The sequence below is a fragment of the Marmota monax genome, unplaced genomic scaffold (assembly GCF_021218885.2).
Source record: "Marmota monax isolate L192 unplaced genomic scaffold, Marmota_monax_Labrador192_F-V1.1 WCK01_AAM20220418_F8-fsc00178, whole genome shotgun sequence".
Taxonomy (NCBI): domain Eukaryota; kingdom Metazoa; phylum Chordata; class Mammalia; order Rodentia; family Sciuridae; genus Marmota; species Marmota monax.
The window spans coordinates 473,116-491,412 of NW_026694501.1; the positions used below are offsets into that span (position 1 = coordinate 473,116).

Here is an 18,297-nt window from a genome sequence, read left to right on the forward strand (position 1 = left end):
TGGCTGGGGCCATGGGAGAGGACAATGGGGAGCATTGCTCAGCAACAGGAGGTGCTTCCACGTGGTCACATCCCCAGTCCTTTCCTTTTCTCTCTCTGTCACTCGCCCTTTTTTTTTTGTAGTGCTGAAGATTGAGTCCAGGGCTTTGTGCATGTGAGGCAACCCTTTCCATATATCTTTTTTTTTTTTTTTTTTAATTTTGAGACAGGGTCTCACCAAATTGCTTAGGGCCTTGCCATGTTGCTGAAACTGGCTTTGAACTTTCAATCCTCCTGCCTCAGTCCCCTGAGCCATGAAATTTGATTTTTAAGGGTGGTCAACTGTATTTTTTAAAAAATGTTTAGCCAGGCGCAGAAGCACACACCATAATCCCAAAGATGTGGGAGGCCAAGGTAGGAGGACTGCAAGTCAGCCTTAGTGAGATCCTGGCTCAAAATAAAAATAAAAACAGGGATATAGCTCAATGTGTAAAACTGCCCCAAGGTAAATCCTCACCTCCCATACACACATTTAATATTTATTCTTTAGTTGTAGTTGGACGGTGCCCTTGCTGTGGACCCTAGTCCCCTGTGGGCCTAGCGCTGGTCCACTGTGCTTGCACAGTACCACTTTGTGGTAGTTTCAAGGCTCCCCACATCCAGGCTCTCTGAGATCTCGGCTGCCTCTGCATGCACCCCTGAGGACACTCCTGACTGCCATTTCCGTGGCCCTGTATCGCCCCAGCCTTGCGTGCCCAGTTACTGGGGTTTAAGTCTGCAGTCTGCGGTGCCACCACCCACCCTCTGCTCCACCTCGGCAGCTTCAGCCCTGGCCCTCCAGCACCAGGGCTCCCCGCAACCACCCAACCCCCAACTCCCGCGGGATAACCTCTCCCCCACCAAGCTTTGCACCCAGCCGGTGGCCTGGTTCCACTGAAACTCACCCAGATGCAGTCTGGGGCCTTCCAAGCTACTGTCTGCTCCTGAGATCACGGTTCTCCTCCAAACCCCCTTCCTAGCCAAGTTGCCCACTGACCAGCGGAAGCACTGGCCAGACAGGTCCACAGCCCCAGGTACCCCGGACTTGCACCCAGACACCCTTCCCTTGTCTCTGAGAATGGGCTCCCATCTGCCCTTGTCCCAGGGGCACCAAGCCCCACCCAAAAGACCCAGAAGCCACGGGGCTTTGGTAAAGCAGGAGACCAAGGCTGGTGTAGCCCGGGTGAGGAGCGCCTGCAGCATTGGCCTGAAAGACTGTTTCCCTAGCCTGGGTCACAACCTGCTCCCTCTGCTCCAAACTCCCAGGCCTTTTAGCTCTTGAGACCCACTTACCTGCTGCTACCTTGGGGACCGGATGCTCCCTGTTCTGCTTCTCCAGCTCCACACACACAGCTCCCTCTGTCCCCTCTCAACCACTGCTCAATGCCATATTCTAGCGGGACCCTCCCTGGTCCCTCTATTTGAACGTGTGCATGCAGAAACGGGTGGCGGTGATAGCTGCCTAGCACTGTGAAGACACACTCCATACCACTAAAATGTACCCTTAAGAAAGGCTTAAGTGGCAAACATGTAAGTTTCAAAGCAAACAAAACTGCACACGCACTCAGCCCTTTTCCTCGGAAGCACCATTTCCATATGCTGTTTTATTTATTTGCTGGCCTTCCACCTCCCCGCAGCCTGCCAGCTCGTGCATCCATCTGTACACTTAGGACAGGTGCGCATTCCCCACACCTGCCTCCAGAGGGCGCCATGACCACGGTGATGAGATCTGTACCCAAGCCCTGCCTGGGCCACAAGGCCACCACTGTACCAGGTGAAGCCAGTGTTGCTCTGCAGGTGAAGGGGACCCTGCAGATCCCTCCCCATCCCAGGCAGGATGCCTCACCTCCTCTCATCCAGGGGATGACTCCCCATGACCTGTGGAGGAGCATGGGCAGGACTCAGTTCCTCTGCCTTGTCACCCACTGGGCGTCCACAGGCTTGGAAAGATGGCAGCATGTGGACACATATGATATGGGTAGGTCACACACGGTTAAGCTGGCATCTTGGTGCCCCTTAGGAAAGAGGTGAGGAACCAGGAGATGCCCCTGCAGAGTCTAAGTACCCACAACAGTGGTGACCGACACCCTGCTTGGGAGGCACCCGCCTCCTTCCCTGGCCACCCAGTTCCCAGTGCCAGGCATGTCCTGGGTTCTGTCATCAGCTGCCCCACCTGTGCTCTCCAGTCTGCAGCCGGAGCTCCCTACCGCCATGGCTCCAGCAGGCAGAACGGGCACTGATGGTGCAGACCCAAGGCCACCTGCTGGCCTGGCCCACAGCAGCACTGCCTCCCAGGAGCCCTTGTGAAGCGTCCGCCATGAGGGCAGCCCAGCCTGGGGCTCAGGCTTACTGGCTCAACACTGCCCCGCAGGCACCAGAGGGCAGCCTCGGAGTCCCACTGAGCCCAGGAGAGACCAGCCTGGGGCAGCAAGAAACAAAGTCCTCCTCTGCTGGAGTCACCAGGGCTGGCTGCACTGTGTGGCCCAGACCTGGCCTGCCAGAGCCTGTCCCCTGCCTGTTGTGACTCCCAGTAGCCCCAGGCTGAGTCAGGGAAATGGGTGGAAGGCCCAGGACAAGCCCCAGGCCTGCTGGGATGAGCTCACGAGGCCATGTTTTGCTGTGGGCCTGCTCTTCAGTGGACTGGTGGCCTCCAGATCCCAGGGTGGCTCCTGCACTGGTGGTCCCACCCACAGGCCTGTGTCCACCTTGTCTGTCCTTGCAAAGGTCCCACTGTACACACCTTAGGGCTGGCAGCAATCACACTGGGGTTTTTATTAGACTTTCTGTGGGAGACCTGGACGCCTCCGTCTGCTGTCCAGCTCCTCGGCCCCTCCCCTGCTCCTGGGCTCTGTTCTGGGGGGCCAAGAGGGAGTTGCCCACCCTGCCCCAACCTTCCAAGGCCTTGGGCTGCTTCCTGAGACCAGCCAGTTCCCACTGCCTCCCTCTTTGCCTGGGCCAGGCCACCCAGCGCAGGCCGCAGCAGAGCCACCGGCCTTCTGACCTACAGCTTGGTGCTGAGGTGCAGGAAGTGGGGTGCTGCGTAGGCTGCCATGGGTGGCACGTGCCAGACTGATGACGCCGGGCCAAGTCTGTGGCGGAGGGTGCTGTCAAAGGAGGTGGGGGGGAAGTGCATCAGGCCAGCGGCCATGGGTGCAGGGCCTGTAGTGGCCAGGAAGTGGGCCGGGAAGGCAGGGACGACCAGGGGGCTGAAAGGGAGAGCAGCCTGACCCTTTAAAGGGTCTGAGGTGCTAGCGAAGTTGAGTGGGCACTGTAGCATGGGACCCCTGTGGGCGTCCAGCGGGGCAGGCCCCAGCCCTGGGCCCAGCAGGCACGAGACAGCCAGGCCAGGTGCTGTGGGCTTGGTCCTGCCCTCCTTGGCATCTGTCTCCTTAAGGAAGGGAGACACTGCCCGAAGTTTTTTGCTGCTGTGGGCAAAGCCCTCTTCTTCCCAGGTGCGCTTGTTGCCCAGGCCTGGGCTGCCGGGGAGCAGGGGTGGGGCCCCTGGGCTCTCAGCAGGGACTTTGGCCATGGGGGACACCCAGCAGGCTTTGGGCTTGGGGTAGAAGCTGCTTTTTCTGGAGCCACCTCTATGGAACGCAGAGGGACGGCTGGCGTCCCCACCCCACATCAGTGGGGGCTCTTTGGCCGAAGGCCCCTCTTCTTTGCCAGGAGGCTCCGACAGCACCCTGTCCTTCAGGCTGGAGAAGAAGTCCCGGGGGTGCCGGCTGACGGGCTTCAGCACCTCAGTGCGGCAGGCACGGAAACAGCCTGTGAAAACGGGGGCTGGTGGGCTGGGGCCCGCCTGGGCCTCCGCCAGGGCCTCCACCCTGGGGGTACCACCGAGGGCCTGTGGTCCCTGAGGGGGCAGCTGGGGCCTGGAACTCTCAGCCAGCCTCTCGGGGCTCCGGGGGCGCTCCGGGGGCTCCCTGCTGGGGCCACCCGCTCCGTGGAGACAGCCCTCCTCCTGGCACTGCAAGGCCTCTGCCTTGCTGACGTGGGCCAGGAGCTTCTTTTTGGCCAGTGGTGACATGATGCCATGTGTCCCTTTGCAGAAGCTGGACAGGAGCCGCTTATAAGCCTCAGGGCAGCTGCCGGCACCCACAAGGGGCAGAGAGGTCCCGGGCACTGGGCCCTGCTGTTCTGTGCTGTCCTTAGGGGGCTCCTGGCTGGGCAGCTGTGCCAGGTCTGTGCCCGTCTCGGTCTTTCCTGGCACCGTCTAGAAGGAGAAAAGGCCACGCTTCAGGGCTGGTGCAGGCCATGCCTCCGACCCGGGGAACTGCAGCAGCAGGGCTCAGGGGTGTCCAGGGGCCACTGTGGGCCTCTGCAGCACTTTGGGGAATATTTTCTCAAGGCGTCCAGTCCTCTGAGTGGACATGGTGTCTCAGCAGGACACAGGGCTGGGTGAAGGGGTGAGCTGGACTTCAGAGCCCAGGCATGACCATCACAGAGGACCTGCAGCCCCCGGGTCCTGCCCTCAGTCAGTCTGGGTCCTCCACAGCGGAGGCTCTGCAGCAGTCAGGATGGGCAGGAGGGCCCCAGAGGGGGGTGCAAGGGACAGGGGATGGGGAGGCTCCACCACCTGGGGCTCACCTGGTCCACCTGCCTCTCCTCCTTGGCCTTCTTTGGCCTCTCGGTGGCCCCGTCATCCCCCCGGGGCTCCTTGGCCACCTTGTACTGTTTCCTGGGCTTGGAGGGGGGCAACGGCTTGTCGTCCTCTCCCTTCAGGTGCCGGACGTACGGGAGGACCAGCCTGGGGAGGAGCGGGTGTGTCAGTAGGAGGCCAGAGGCCACCACACTGCTGGCCTCCGCCTGGCTACCTTTCCACTCCACCTCCCCCACCAGGACTTCCCTCCATTCTGACCCCAAAGCTGCCAGCTCTGTCCTGCCACCTTACGACTCCGGGCCCCATGAGGTCAGAGGGCATGTGCACAGAGCATCCGTTGGCCTACAGGCTCCCGCTCCCAGCCGCGCTCTGCCCGGGCCCTAGGAGGGAAGCCTCTGGTGTCCTGGGCCCAGGGCCACGAGGTGGCCATCCCCGCGTACCTCTCATAGTGGCGGCGCGTGCACGTGGCTGCACTCGTGCTGCCTGGGCTCCCCCCCAGCTCATCGTACACGTTCTTCCACAGGCGGCGGCCTGTCACCTGCAAGGACACTGTGTCAGGGCAGGGTCATGGGTGCCCCCTGGCAGTGGGGTCCCAGCAGCACCAGGTACCCTCGCAGGGATGGGGGCAAGAGACTCCTCCAGCCACAGGCGGGGACGGGAGGCTGGAGAGGGCTGTGCGGCCGGCCAGCTCTCCTCCCAGGGCCCCTGACTGCTGGCCCAAGCAGGTTCTGGAGCACAGGAGGCAGAACAGATGGGGAGAGAGGGAAACCTGCTTAGAACAGCAAAGTACCCCAGGCGCACCCCTCCTCTGCCCTGCAGCCAGCAGGGCTGCGCTGAGGATCCTGGCTCTTCCTGTCCATCCGCAGCAAGGACAGCCCTGCTGGCTGGCCCCTGCCGCGGCCCTCCTGGGGTGCAGCAGGGATGTGTAGGGTCATGCAGCATGGCGAGGACTCGGGGGCCTTCAGCTTACCAGCTCGTAGGCCCCCAGCTTCTCCACCGCCTTGTGGATCTTCCAGAGGTTAACTGGAGGGAAGAGGGGCAGGGCCGTTGTCAGGCTCTGCAGGAGAGGGGAGCCTGCACCCTGCACACACCCGGACAGGGCCACTACTTGGGCCCTGCGTACTTCCAGCCCAGTGGTCAGTGGATGGAGTCCACCTCTGCTGATCTTGAACCTGCCGGGAGGCATCCTTTCTATTCGGAACCCCTGTGGGCTGGCAGTGTCTGGGGTCACCAGAGCAAGGGGCCTGCCCTGACAGTCTGCCTGGGTGGGATCCCCTGCTGGGCCCCCCTCCCTGCCTGCTCCCCCAGGACGCACTCTGCTTGAAGCCGAGATGGGGCACCCTCTCGATGGGTGTGTGCCGCTCCTTCATGAACTTGTAGAGGCTGACCAGGAAGGCCTGCTCCTCCTCCCGCTCCCTGCCTGCCTCGGGGGCGTCCTGGGGAAAGAACGGGCGGCGTGGGCACAGGTCCCAGCTGGTGGGTGGCTAGGCACACCAGAGACCTCTGTCTGTGGGGAGGAACAAGGCGCTGGCCCCAAGCCCCTGCCCTGGGCTGCACAGTCACCTGCAAGGGCACCAGAAGAGGACAGGGCTCCAGGCAGGATGGGCTCAAGGACTAGAGTTTTTGGGTCATGCTGGCATGGAGCCAGCTCTTAGTGCCCAGGGTCCAGGAGCTTCAGAGGCTCTGGAGGCAGCCATAGGGGCAGCCCTGCCTTCTCCTGGACAGGGTCACTTCCTCATCGTGCCCCTGATTTGCTAATCTTCCTCTTAGCGCCTGCATCAGACTGAGTCCCTGGAAGGTGACTCCAGGCCCCTGGGGTGCCCAGGGCTTCTAGGCACCGTGGGCTGTTCCTCAGGCGACGTCCACTAGGCCTCTGCTGTGAGGGCTGACAGCATCCCCTACCCCCGTGCGCCAGCTCGATGCCAACTTGAATGGTGGGTGGGTGGAAATGCAGGTTTACATGAGAGAATAGTGCGTTTGCCTGGTTCACGGTCAGCATCCTGACCATCTTCCTTTGAAGGTGAGCCCCGGTCTGTCCAGAACTCACCGCTGGCAAAGGGCCCAGGATCCCTCCTGAGAGCTGAGGAGGCTCCAAGTCCCCCAAGGCTGAGGGTGGCAGGAAAGTGGCCCTGGGGAGTTGCGGAACTCACCTCCAGCTGGATGGGGCTCTGGCTCCTGCTCTGCGCACCATCCGGTTTAGGGGACGCAGGGGGCTCCAAGGCTTCGCCCTCCTCTGACTGTTTTCTTTTCCCTCTGACAGGGGGTGCTGCTGGGAGAGAGGGAGGAAAGGAGAGGGAAAGGAAGGAGAGCCTGTGAGATGCAGAGAACAGGGGCCGCGGGCCATCCCCCCACTCCCAGAGGTGTCCTTGCCTTCTTCCCACAGCATCCCCTGCCCACCCGTCCCGTGGCTGCCTTCGGCTGTCCCTCTAAGGCTGTCCCTCTAAACCGCAAGCACACACTCCCAGGACTCACCCTGGACAGGCAGCCCCTCCCCTCCCTGGCCCTCCCCTCTGCACACGCCCCCTTTTTCCCTTCACTTCCAGCCATCTCCCCGAGTCTCTGAAGAAGCCCAGCCCAAAGCCTTCTCAGGGGCAAGTCAGGAGGCGGGTAAGACCCCCAAACCTGCCCACATCCAGAAGGAAGTTTCACAACAACTTGGTCAAATCAGGGATGCTACCAAGGCTCCCATGTGTGTGGTTCCCAAAGCTACCCCTGGAGCCAGGACAGGTGCTCTTCCAGGGATCATGCAGAAGAGACGAGTGCCCATTTGTGACCCATCTGGCCTGTCCCCAAGCACATGCAGCCTTCTAACTGCCCCTCCTTAGGCCTCAAACTGCCCTTACTAGCAAGGGTCCTGAGGGCCCTACAGGTCTCTGCAAGTCCCTTCCCTGGGTGGCCTTCCCTGGCCCCAGCCAGCCCCAGCACGTCCCTCTCATTGTCGTAGTTGCTCACAGTCATCCTAGCAAAACTGCTTGTCACCAATGTAACCCTGATACCTCAGGGAGGCCTCCAGCCCCCACACACAGAGGTGCCAGGTCAACAGGAACCAGCAAGGCTCATGACAACCATTCATAGACACAGGGTCCATGTTGCTAAGGGCAGCCAGCCGTGTGCCTGCAGCTACAAAAACACAACCACTGGAGACCACCTGGGCCAGAAGGCAGGCTGGCAGCATCCCTAGACCAGGAACCCACATCAGATGATAGCCCTTTCTTGTTATTTTGGAATGAAAGGGCTCATATTCCCAGTTTGCTCCAGCTCCGGGTATTTGTACTGTCAGAAACCTGTGGGGTTCCCTCATCCCAGACAGGAAGACTCCCCTGGAACAGCGAGCTGGTACCACCAGGACCCAGGGCTGCGGGAACCAGAAAGAACCAGGGTCATCATCCACCTGTGCAAAGCCCTGATAAAGAGTCAACAAATCTGGAGGGAACAACCTAAGGCTGATCAGAGAGAGAGACACCCAGGCCACCCGCTTGATGGCTTCCGAAATTCAAGACCCAGCCAGTCTCCAGGAACCCAGGAGGCTAACAACTGACCCACCAGAGCAATACCCTTACAACCAAGTTCTTGTGACTATGTGGCTTGGTCATTCCTTCTGTGAAATGGGAGAAAGGCTCAAATCCTTTGCTAACTCTCTGAATTCCAGAAGCTTCCGGGCCGTAAGAGGCCCTCTCCAGGCTGGCCCTCCTCCTCTCCCTGCCTGCCTGCTGCCTCAGATCCTGGGCATGGGCACCAAAGGACTCTCTCCATTTCTGAGTGTGACCTGGTTTCTCACGGGTCATGTTACCACCCCTGGACTTCAGAAAAATGAGTTGGCTAAGCCAGGCACAGGGTCACATGCCTGCAGTCCCAGCTACTCGGTGGGAGGCTGGGGAAGAATTGCTTGAGCCCAGGACTTTGAGGCCAGCCTAGGCAACACAGTAAGACCCATCTCAGGAACAAAACAAAACAACAACAACCACCTGATGGTGGTTGGACCATCAGAATCACCTGGGGGAGCATTTCTAAGTCTGATCCTATGTGGGGCACCCCAGCAGGTGGCCAGGTGGACTGGAGGACCTCTAGTCCCTTCTGATGATTCTGGTTCTGGAACCTGTAGCTCTGCCTGGGCCCTGCTCAGGGAAAACGTGGAGCTGGGCACTAGGGTTACCTGGAAAGGAGGTCACCAGTCAGAGCCACTGACACCCAGATGGGACAGGACCAGAGCTCCTGCCTGGAGCCACAAAGGGAGGCACTCTCGATCTCTGTGTCCTACTGAGTCCCCAAATGAACTTGGTCTCCATTCTCTCCCAAGCGCTTCAAGCGCTTTCCATCTGTCCTGGCGCCTTCTGGGCGCCCAATTCCAGTTTTAGTGAGAGAGCCAGAAGAGCCCCTCTCTCCTGATCCAGGTGCCCCCTGTCCTGTCCCTGGCCACCCTAATCCCTCACACCTCTGATGATCTATAGACTGGGATTCCAGGCAAATCTTCATTGGGAAAAAGGGTTCTGTCTGCAATGAAAAATAAGTTGGAAACCCACTTCCACAGACGTGGGGCGGGCCCTGCCTGCCTGCCTAGTTCTGCACGGGAGGGAAGGAGTTCTTGGAGTGGGGACCCTGGTCTCCTAGCTTTACCCCACCCACCCCTTCATAACTGCCACTGCCCTGAGTCGATCTGTGAGGGGGGAAGGTGGATCAAGCTTCAAAAAGAAACCCTTGCTCTCTACACAAATGTCATTCAGACGTGACCTTCTCTGTCTAGGAAACAACAGTGACGGTGATGACACATCTGGAGGCTGTGGCGTGAGGTGGGATACAGGGATCACCATGCTCTTCCCCAACCCTGCCTCCTGGGGGTTAGTGCTGCCAGTACTGACTGGGTGACCCTGCCCTCCCCCCCACCCCCCTCACCCCCCGTGGCTGAAATGCCACCCTCTCCATAATCTCAATGCTTTTAAGGAACACATCTGGGGCTATTTTGGGGCTTTCTATTCTGTTCCATTCACTGTCTTTCTACTCTATTCTGTTCATGGTGGAACACTGGCCTAGGTGCACTTTTAATTTTTGTAGCTTGGTGAGACTGTGCTATCTATCCACAGGGCAAGACATCAGTACTCCTCTTTTAAAAAGACTCCGTCTGAGAGCTGGAGTGATGGCTCAGTGGCAGAGCGCTTGCCTGGCATGCGTGAGGCACTGGGTTCAATTCTCAGCACTGCATATAAATAGATAAAATAAAGGTCCATGGCGGGGGGGGGGGGAAGATTCCATCTAAATATTAGGAAAATTTGGTCACATTCTCTAAACAAAAACACACAAAAATAAAAAGATAAAAAAACCAAATACCAATGGTACTCTGAATTGCATACCCATTTAGAAACTACTCAGAGGAGAAATCACCCATCTGATGTCTATCTGTCTTTCCGGGACCAGGTGCCTCTCGTGCTAGGTTCCCCCTGCAGCTCTGAGGCTCCTTGTTTAAAGCCCTTGTGCCCTTGACAGTGAGTTTATTCCTGGTTTCCTTGAGTTCTATGCAGTTTGGCCATGGGGCTAGGGAAGTCCTGATCATTGAGGGCAGGACTTTACAAGTCCCCTTTGATTTGCTCACTTCTTGCTGGCAGAGGTCCCCAGGAGGGTGGGTGGTGGGGCCAGGAGATGAGCCAGGGTCCCTGTGCCCTAGGCCCTCACTAGCAGCATGTGAGGCAGGAGTTCTGCCCAAGGATCCTCGTGGGTTAGGAATCTGATTTCTGTTCCATTCCAAGGCTCAAGTGAGAGTCAAGCTCAACTACCAGATCCTAAACTGTGGTGGTGAGGAGCTTAGCTGGGTCACTCGCTCCCAAGACAGTGTGCTCCCTGAGTGTGTGTTCTCACGCCCTTCTCCAACTCCCTTTTTTTTTAAGTTTTTTTTAATTTTTGTTATTAGGGATTGAACCCAGGGGTGGTTCCTCAGTCCTTTTCATTTGCCTCAGCCTCCTGGGATCACCGTGCACACCACCGCACCCAGCCCCTAACTCCCTTTCTGCACCTGATGCTCTACCAACTCAAATCAGAGCTCTGGCCAGCTTGGGCTTGGTGCCCTGCACCTGCCTTACTGACTCCTCCCAGCCTCACTGGGGGTATCACTAGTTCCCCCTTTAACAGCTGTCATACCTGGTGCCTCAGGTCACACAGCTTTCCAGTGACAGAGCTGGGATTCAGAACCAGAGCAGTCTGACTGCTCCAAGTCACTCAACCCTGAGCGCAGAGTATTTTAGGTTGTCTTAATGGGACTGGGGAGACCCCAGTTTCCTTATCTCTGCTCAGAGGGTGCAGATTTGCCCACTCTCCCCACCAACTCTGCATCACATGACCCTGACACTCCCCTAACAGCTGGTCTGTGTGGACAAGAGGGGCAGGTCAACAGGCTTCAGGCCTGGGCAGAAAGAACATCTACTGTGTGCGTCAATCCCCCGGCTTCAGAGGCCCCCCAGAAACCCCGCCATCTTTGCTTTTTTTTTTTTTAAATAAATTTTTTAAGCTTTTTTTTTTGAAGAAAGAGACAGAGAGAGAGAGAGAGAAAGAGAAAATTTCAATATTTATTTTTCAGTTCTCGGCAGACACAACATCTTTGTTTGTATGTGGTGCTGAGGATCGAACCCGGGCCGCACGCATGCCAGGCGAGCGCGCTACCGCTTGAGCCACATCCCCAGCCCCCGCCATCTTTGAATAAGGACTGTTGTGTTCACATCTTGAGGAAGGAAGGAAAACTGTTGTCATCCACTGATATTCCTTTAAGAGACTGCCACCTATTGCCACAGAGAGTAGGGGGTGGGCCCCTGGCTAGGGCTGTCTACTGGAGTGGGAGGCAGGGGTCCCTGCAAAGGGCAGAAGGTAAAGGCATAGAGACTCAAATAGTCTCACTGGGACTTAGGGAAAGTAGGTGGGTGGGTGAGGGGAAGTTGGTGGCCCTGTGAGCCCACCCCTCCCCTGCCAAACAATGGCATCAGAAGAGAGCAGAGCAAAGCAGAGCTGGCCAGGGGGCTGGGGCCCCACACAGCTGCATCTTTGACCAATTCAGTCACTGACTCCGTGCCTCAGTTTCTCCATCTATGAGTGTGCTACACTCGATGGGCCAATGTTTTAAGTGGAAGAAAATGAGAAATGAGGGGCTGGGGTTGTGGCTCAGTGGTAGAGTACGCTCGCCTAGCTCATGTGGGGCCCTGGGTTCGATCCTAAGCACCACATAAAAATAAAAAGGATTACAAGAGAAAAGAAAATGAGAAATGAGGTTCCCCCCACAAACCACAAGGCGTGTGTGTGCACACCTCTGAATGAGAGCCACACCTGTCCTCCCCATCCCCATCGCATCTCACTGCACTACAGGAATATCAGCTTGTGCCTGTGGGAGGAGAACCTTGATCTCAAATAGCCTTGATGCCCAGAGAGGGGCTGTGACTAGTTAGAGGCCACACAGCCTGGAGGTGGGGGCCTGCTAACTGAGTATTACGCCCCACTCACTATTGGTGTGATGGGAAGGAAGTGACACTTCCTTTCATAAAAAGTCATGACTAGGAACACTGTGTCAATTACGAAAATAATGGCAACAGCAGCCCGAATAGCAACCAGCAGACACCGCCCCACCCCCTTGCCTGGGGTTGTTGGCTTCCATTTCTCTTAGGGAAAGCTGAAGCCCAAACAAAGACAGCCTTTGAAGCAGCCAGTCCACTAGGGGCCCAGGAGCAAGCTGCTGGCAGAGTTTCGGCATGGAGCTTGCTCCAGTGGGCAGTGAGACCTGTGGGGCGGGGAGACCTGCCAACAGCCAGCACTGAGGACAAAGGGGCTCGGCAGGGGACCTGAGAACTCACTCAGGGTGCAGCACTCACCAGAGCCCAGCTCACTACCTAAGCTGGGCAAAGGGGAGAGGAACAGGGTCTGGGAGCAGCTGGGGTCAAGCCAAGAGCATTGCGAGGTACAGAAAGGCAGGAGGGCATGGGGGCACCAGAATGGGACACTGCCAACTCCTGAGCCTCCCTGGAGCACCCTGCCCCTCTTTACTCAGTTCTGGAATGTCCTAAAAGAACCCATCCCAGGATGAAGCTGAATCTGCACTGCCTCTCCCAGCCCAGTGTCTGGGAGATGCTGGATGGTAACCTGAAGAGCTCCTTCTGTGGATGGCTTCCTGTTTCTCACCCCACCTATGGAGAAACAGGATGTGGGGGCAATTGACTTGTCCAAGCTGTGAGGCAGATCCCCTCCTGGGGCACCGGCCTTCAAGGGAAGGTGGGCCATTCCAGCTTAGTTTCCAACCAAAAAAAGAGACCCTAGGGAATGCAGAAAGAGCAAAGAGTCTTGGAGGCCTGTCCCTCCCAGTGCCAAAGCTGAGCTGGTCAATGCCTCTGCTTCTCTTACTATAAATCAAAGGTGAGGAGCTTATTCTAAAGCCCTTTCTACCTCTGCCATGTCCAGTTGGAGGCCCCAGGTGGGTCCAGACTACACTCTGTAACTCTGCTGTGGAGGTGGTACCTCCCAGCCACCATCTCCCACTCGCCTGTGCCTTAGCACCACCAGCAGGAGCAGAGACTCTTCGGATGCATCAGTTCGTAAGAGTGGGGGCGTAAAGCACTTGTTACTCTCCTTGGGCCCCTGGGCCCCTCCCTGCTAGTCCAAGACTCTACAAACAAACAGATGCTGGGACCAGAAAGCACATCGACCAAGAACCTCACTAAGCCTCGGGGTCCCTAGGTGCGGCTTGACCCACTGCGCTGGAGGGAGCACGGGCGGAAGGCTGTGTGACCCCAGCCAGGCAGTTACCCCTGGACACCGCGCAGCGCTGGAGATGTGGCGCCCAGGTTGCGCCCCCAGCTCCTGCTGAGAGCGAAACGAAACTTTCCCTGCACGCTCACTACCTGCATTTTGCCCTTTCTCCCCATTCACTGTCCTGGCCAGCACCCTGTGCCTGCTGGAGTGCCGAGGGAAGAGAAGGGTAAAGGCAGAAGAACAAGAGGAGAGCAAAGGGAAGCTACTTCTTCTCTGCCCCGGGTTGAGAGGATGGGCAAGAGACAGGAAAGGGGGAGGCGAGGGGACAGAAGGGAAAAGGGAAAGAGCAGGGACAGAGGGCCGGCGGCCGGCAACCGCCAGACGATCCACACACCCCTCCGCCGAAAGCGGAACAGTGGATTCTTCAAAGCGCATTGAGCAAGTTCTTCAAAACCCGCGCAGTCACTTTCAGGAAACGCGGCCGCGGTGGGAAGCGCCGCGCACCGCGGACCCGGCGCCTCTTCTCGGCGGCGCGGCGGGTTCTGAGAACCGCGGGGCTGTCACGGGGCGGGAGGGGACGGGGGCAGAGAAACTGCTGCTGACAGCTGTCACAACAAATTAGCTGAGACCAGCTCGAGATTGAAACCGCAGCAGGAAGTGGGATGACAGAACCCTACAGGGCTTGGTAAATTTCAGGCAAGAGACGGCGAAAAGAGTTTCGAAATAAACGCCCGGGAAGCCCCTGGCCGCCAAAACTTTTTGTCTTTCCTTTTTTCGAAGAGCGCGCGCGGACGCCCAGCCTCGCCCTCCGGCGCTGGGCCGGGGTGTGGACGCCGGGGTCCCGGCTCGCTCCGCGCGCCCGAGTCCCCGAACCCGCTCCCGCCCGGTCCGCCCCGCACAGCCGCACCGGCCGCCGCGAGGGCACGAGGAGTCCCGCGCCGCCGCTCTCGCCCTCCCCGCGGGCCCCCGAGCCCCGTCCCGGGCCACCGAGACGCTTACCCATGGCGCTTCGAGGTCCCGCGTCGCCGCCCGGAGACACTGCACCGGAGACGCTGACCAGACCCGCGCTCCGGGCGCGACTGACTCGCGGCACGGCTCTCAGCCGCCTCCCGCAGCCCCGCCCCGCCCGGGCGCAGCCCCGCCCCGCCTGGGCTCCCATTGGCAGCCCAGTTCTTTCGGGAGGGGTCAGGGTCCGCCCCATGAGCCCGGGGAAGTCTGGGAGTTGTAGTGTGCGCCCCGCTCCCCGCCTCGCAACCTAGAAAGGGAGGAGGATCACCGGGAATCCAGACCGCGGCGGCCTTGTACCTGTCCCCCTAAGGGTAAAACTAGAGTTTTGGAAAAGTCCTCCTCGCTGTTAGCAATACACTGAGGACTGAGTGGGGTAAGCAAAGTGCTTTTGACTTTTTGACTTAAAGTGGTCCTGGGCCAAGTGGTTAGTGTTAGCCTCATAGGGGCCAGACCTAGCCTCTGTGGGATTCCATAATGCCTGATGTCTCCAGCCCGACCTTAATAGCCAGTGTCCACATATGTCGTGCAGTGTGGCAGCTACAGGCTGAGCAGTGCAGAGTGGGGAGCGCCCCTGCTGAAGGAGATATTGGTGAGGCTGAGGGTGAGTTGAGGCAAGGAGAGATGTGGAGCCAGCATAGCAGTCACTTGGACCTGCTTGGATTGTAGGAGCGTCAAGTATCAGCAAATACCGTGTTGGACTTGAAATCTGTTCCAGCACATAGTAGGTACACAGAAGTTTCATTGATTAACACTCATAATAGCTCTTTGCAGTTCACACAATCATCATCCTCATTTTATAGGGTAAAAGGAAGGGAAGGTCTGGGAGATTAATTAACTCAAGTTACACAGCGAAGGTGGTGGAGCTTGAGCTAAACCCAGTCATTAGGGCCCAGAACAGAACAGAGGCCCCCAGCCCTATCTGCACTCCAACCTGTCTGAACTCCTCGCTGCCCATGAGCACACCAGTGCTCCTCTAAATTAATGGACCAGGCCACAGTGTGGTGACCCCAATACCTTGGCTGTTACCCTTTGGCCCTGGGATGACAGAACTCAGCCCAGAGCAGACAGCACTGTGGGCTCTGTAGGATAAACCCCTTGTCCACCTCCTCATAGGTTGGTCTGTAAGAGATACCATCTGCAGATTTGGTACAGACACATCATTGTCAATATTTATTAATGGCCCAGAATAATCACTAGAATGGTGATTTTAACAGTGCCTCCTACTTTCAAGATTACAAGTCACTGTTCCCTCCAAGAGAGCTAAGGCTGTGACAGAGACACTATCATGGGATGCCATGGGGAAGCTTAACAGGCTTCTAGCCCCACCACTGAAGCAGGCAGTACCACAGTCTAGGCCAGCCTCTCTCCTGGATTGGATGCCCTGATAGATGCAGAACTCACTTCCTTTCCAGAGCAGGAACGCATCACACCACAGGCAGGTTATTCTGCTATTCAGGCAGCGGGGCACACTCTCACAGTCAGGGCCTGTTGAGCAGAGGCCCAGCAAGTCAACACCTGCCTGACCAACCTGAGAACAATATGATCTAAGTGTAATTGTATCCTAAGGCAATTATTTGCAATAGAAAGTAATTTACAACACCAATAAATCCTGCAGAGGAACCATATCTCTATTTGCCTCCCTAAAAGCATAAACATTTCCATTTCTCAAGCTTCTATCTCACACACCTCCACCTCTAGCCTGCAGCCACTTCCTCCTGCAACCACAGGATTTCAGCCCAGGATAGCCTGAGGGGGTTACCTAGCCCCTCAATGTCTCCAGAAGAAAAACAAACCATCACAAATAAACACATTCTTCCTGTAAAAACATTACAAATAAGTCAGTCTTCTTTGGCACTATTCCAAATCTAGTTCCCTTCCTTCCCCATTATCAGATTGGATAAAATCTTCTAGAATGTTCCCTATGTATTTTCATAAATACACATATCCATGGTGTATAGTAAAATATGTATCTTTATTTTTGTGTGTGTGTGTGTTTTAAGTAAATGATACAATTCTTTTTTTTTTTAAAGAGAGAGGGAGAGAGAGAACTTTAATATTTATTTATTTTTTTAGTTTTCGGCGGACACAACATCTTTGTTTGTATGTGGTGCTGAGGATCCAACCGGGGCCGCACACATGCCAGGCGAGCGTGCTACTGCTTGAGCCACATCCCCAGCCCCAAAATGATACAATTCTGATTGTTCCATCCCACACTTGATTTTTCAATAATCTCCAGATCTTGGGGAACTTTCTAGTTACAACACAGATTAGCATCTCTCTAGTAGCTGCTGTGCCTTCACAGGGCTTTATCATAGTGTATTTATTCTCCTCTTAATGACACTTAATCTTTTTGTCAAGTACAAGAATCTTGCTGAGAACATTCTAGACCCCCTTACAACACTTTCCAAGCCCAGGCACTCCCAAAGTGTTCCCAGACACTTTGAGCTGAAGCTGACTTCTAACACCCTTGTTGGCCGTTTCTAAGAAGAGAAACTGACCCTGGGGGTGTTCTCACCCTGAAACTCTCAGATGATTCAAGATCATCTGGTCACCAGGCCCAGAGAGGTTAAGCAAATAGCCCAAGGTCACAGAGCAAAGTCAGTGCTGTTGCTTCTTCTGAAACCTGCAAAGCCATTCACTGCACTAAGAGAACAGAAACCCAGCCAGTTCTCTGCCCTGAGAAGCTCTGTTCCCAGGCTCAGCAGTTGCAAAAGGCCCCTAGGGCTTTGTTTTCAAAGGAGAAATGAAGCGGGAAGTATTTTTAACGCTGGCGCTGCCTTGCTGCCCTCCCAGGCTAGCTGTCCAGGAAAGGCCGGCTTCACGGTGGCATTTGCAACTCACGGAAAACAACAAACGCCCGAAATAGACGATACCCAAGCTCAGGAATGGAAAAAATTGGCTCATGGTTTCAAATGCCTCTTTTAGAAAAAGACAAGAATAGCTTTTGGCCTTTGGGGATAAGGGAGGGGGTGTTGCTGGGATAGGGCTGAGTCCCCAATCAACAGGGCTAGCTTCCTGACTGAAAGAGGCTGGGCATGGTCTCCAGGGTTTGTGAATGCTGGCTTCCCGCAGCCCTCCACAGGGAGCCGCGGATGTACCTGCCCCAAGCTCCCTCCTGCCTCCCCCAGAATCCGGAGCAGCTTCCCTAGTTGGGTTAGGGCTGGGCTGAGGGCCCCTCCGTGACCCAATCACTTCACCCCACGAGCCCCAGCAGGGAGAAACCTGGGAGCCCGCACTTCCTGAGCCAGAGCCCTGAATAGTACCCCCCTGGGGGGCAGGGGAAAGCAGGGCCAGGAGAGGAATTTGGGGTTTTCTTCCCCTCTCCCCTCGGAGCTCAGGAGCTCAGGTCCCTCATCTGGAAGCAGGGAATCAACCCTTCATCTAATCATTCAGCCAACATGTGTTTTGTGGTCCTACTCTTTGCCACACTGACCTAGACACCGGGACATAGCTACAATCAGAACAAAGTCCCTAACTTCCTGCAACATGGACCCTGGAGAATTGGTCGCTCCTTCAGTCACTGAGCCTCATGAGGCCTGGTGCTGGGAGGGGTGACCAGGTTTACTCCAGCCAACGCTGCACCTGCATCTCGCCTGCATATCACCCTCGTCCCTAGAAGTGATCGATATATTTGTCCTCAGAGTGCCCTTGAGGACACTGAGGGACAGACACTACTGTACAAGTTCACAGGCTCCACCACAAACTGGAAGAAGAAGGCTGACTGTGTGCCAGGTGCAGGTGCCAGGTCTCAGGATCAGGATAACTAGAGTCACTCTATGTCACCAAGTGGTTATGTAGGCTGGAGATCAGCACAAAATACACAGGACTACGAATTCTTAATAAAGGGGTCTGTGTAGCACTTTTGCATAGAACGAGATCTCAGCTGGCCCTTCAACCCTATGTTGTGTGGCTGTCCCTTTCCTTTGACAGATAGGTAAACGGAGGCATGCAGCGGTT

General features: G+C 56.7%; 1 protein-coding gene across 4 annotated transcripts; it reads right to left on the reverse strand.

Moving 5' to 3' along the window:
* Positions 1 to 1,588: 1,588 nt before the first annotated feature.
* Arid5a (AT-rich interaction domain 5A) lies at positions 1,589 to 14,451 on the reverse strand. Of its 4 annotated transcripts, none has more exons than XM_046420084.2 (7): positions 14,332 to 14,451; positions 6,771 to 6,886; positions 5,936 to 6,056; positions 5,591 to 5,643; positions 5,061 to 5,158; positions 4,608 to 4,767; positions 1,589 to 4,233 (listed from the first exon to the last, which is right to left on the reverse strand). In XM_046420084.2, exons 1-7 carry the CDS (start codon positions 14,333 to 14,335, stop codon positions 3,019 to 3,021), a joined length of 1,767 nt encoding a protein of 588 aa, XP_046276040.1. In that variant the 5' UTR covers positions 14,336 to 14,451; the 3' UTR covers positions 1,589 to 3,018. The 4 variants fall into 4 exon arrangements, with proteins under 4 accessions (XP_046276040.1, XP_046276039.1, XP_058427375.1 ...); XM_046420083.2 differs by having other exon boundaries at positions 6,771 to 6,889; positions 14,332 to 14,448; XM_058571392.1 differs by lacking the exons at positions 5,591 to 5,643; positions 5,936 to 6,056.
* Positions 14,452 to 18,297: the final 3,846 nt, after the last annotated feature.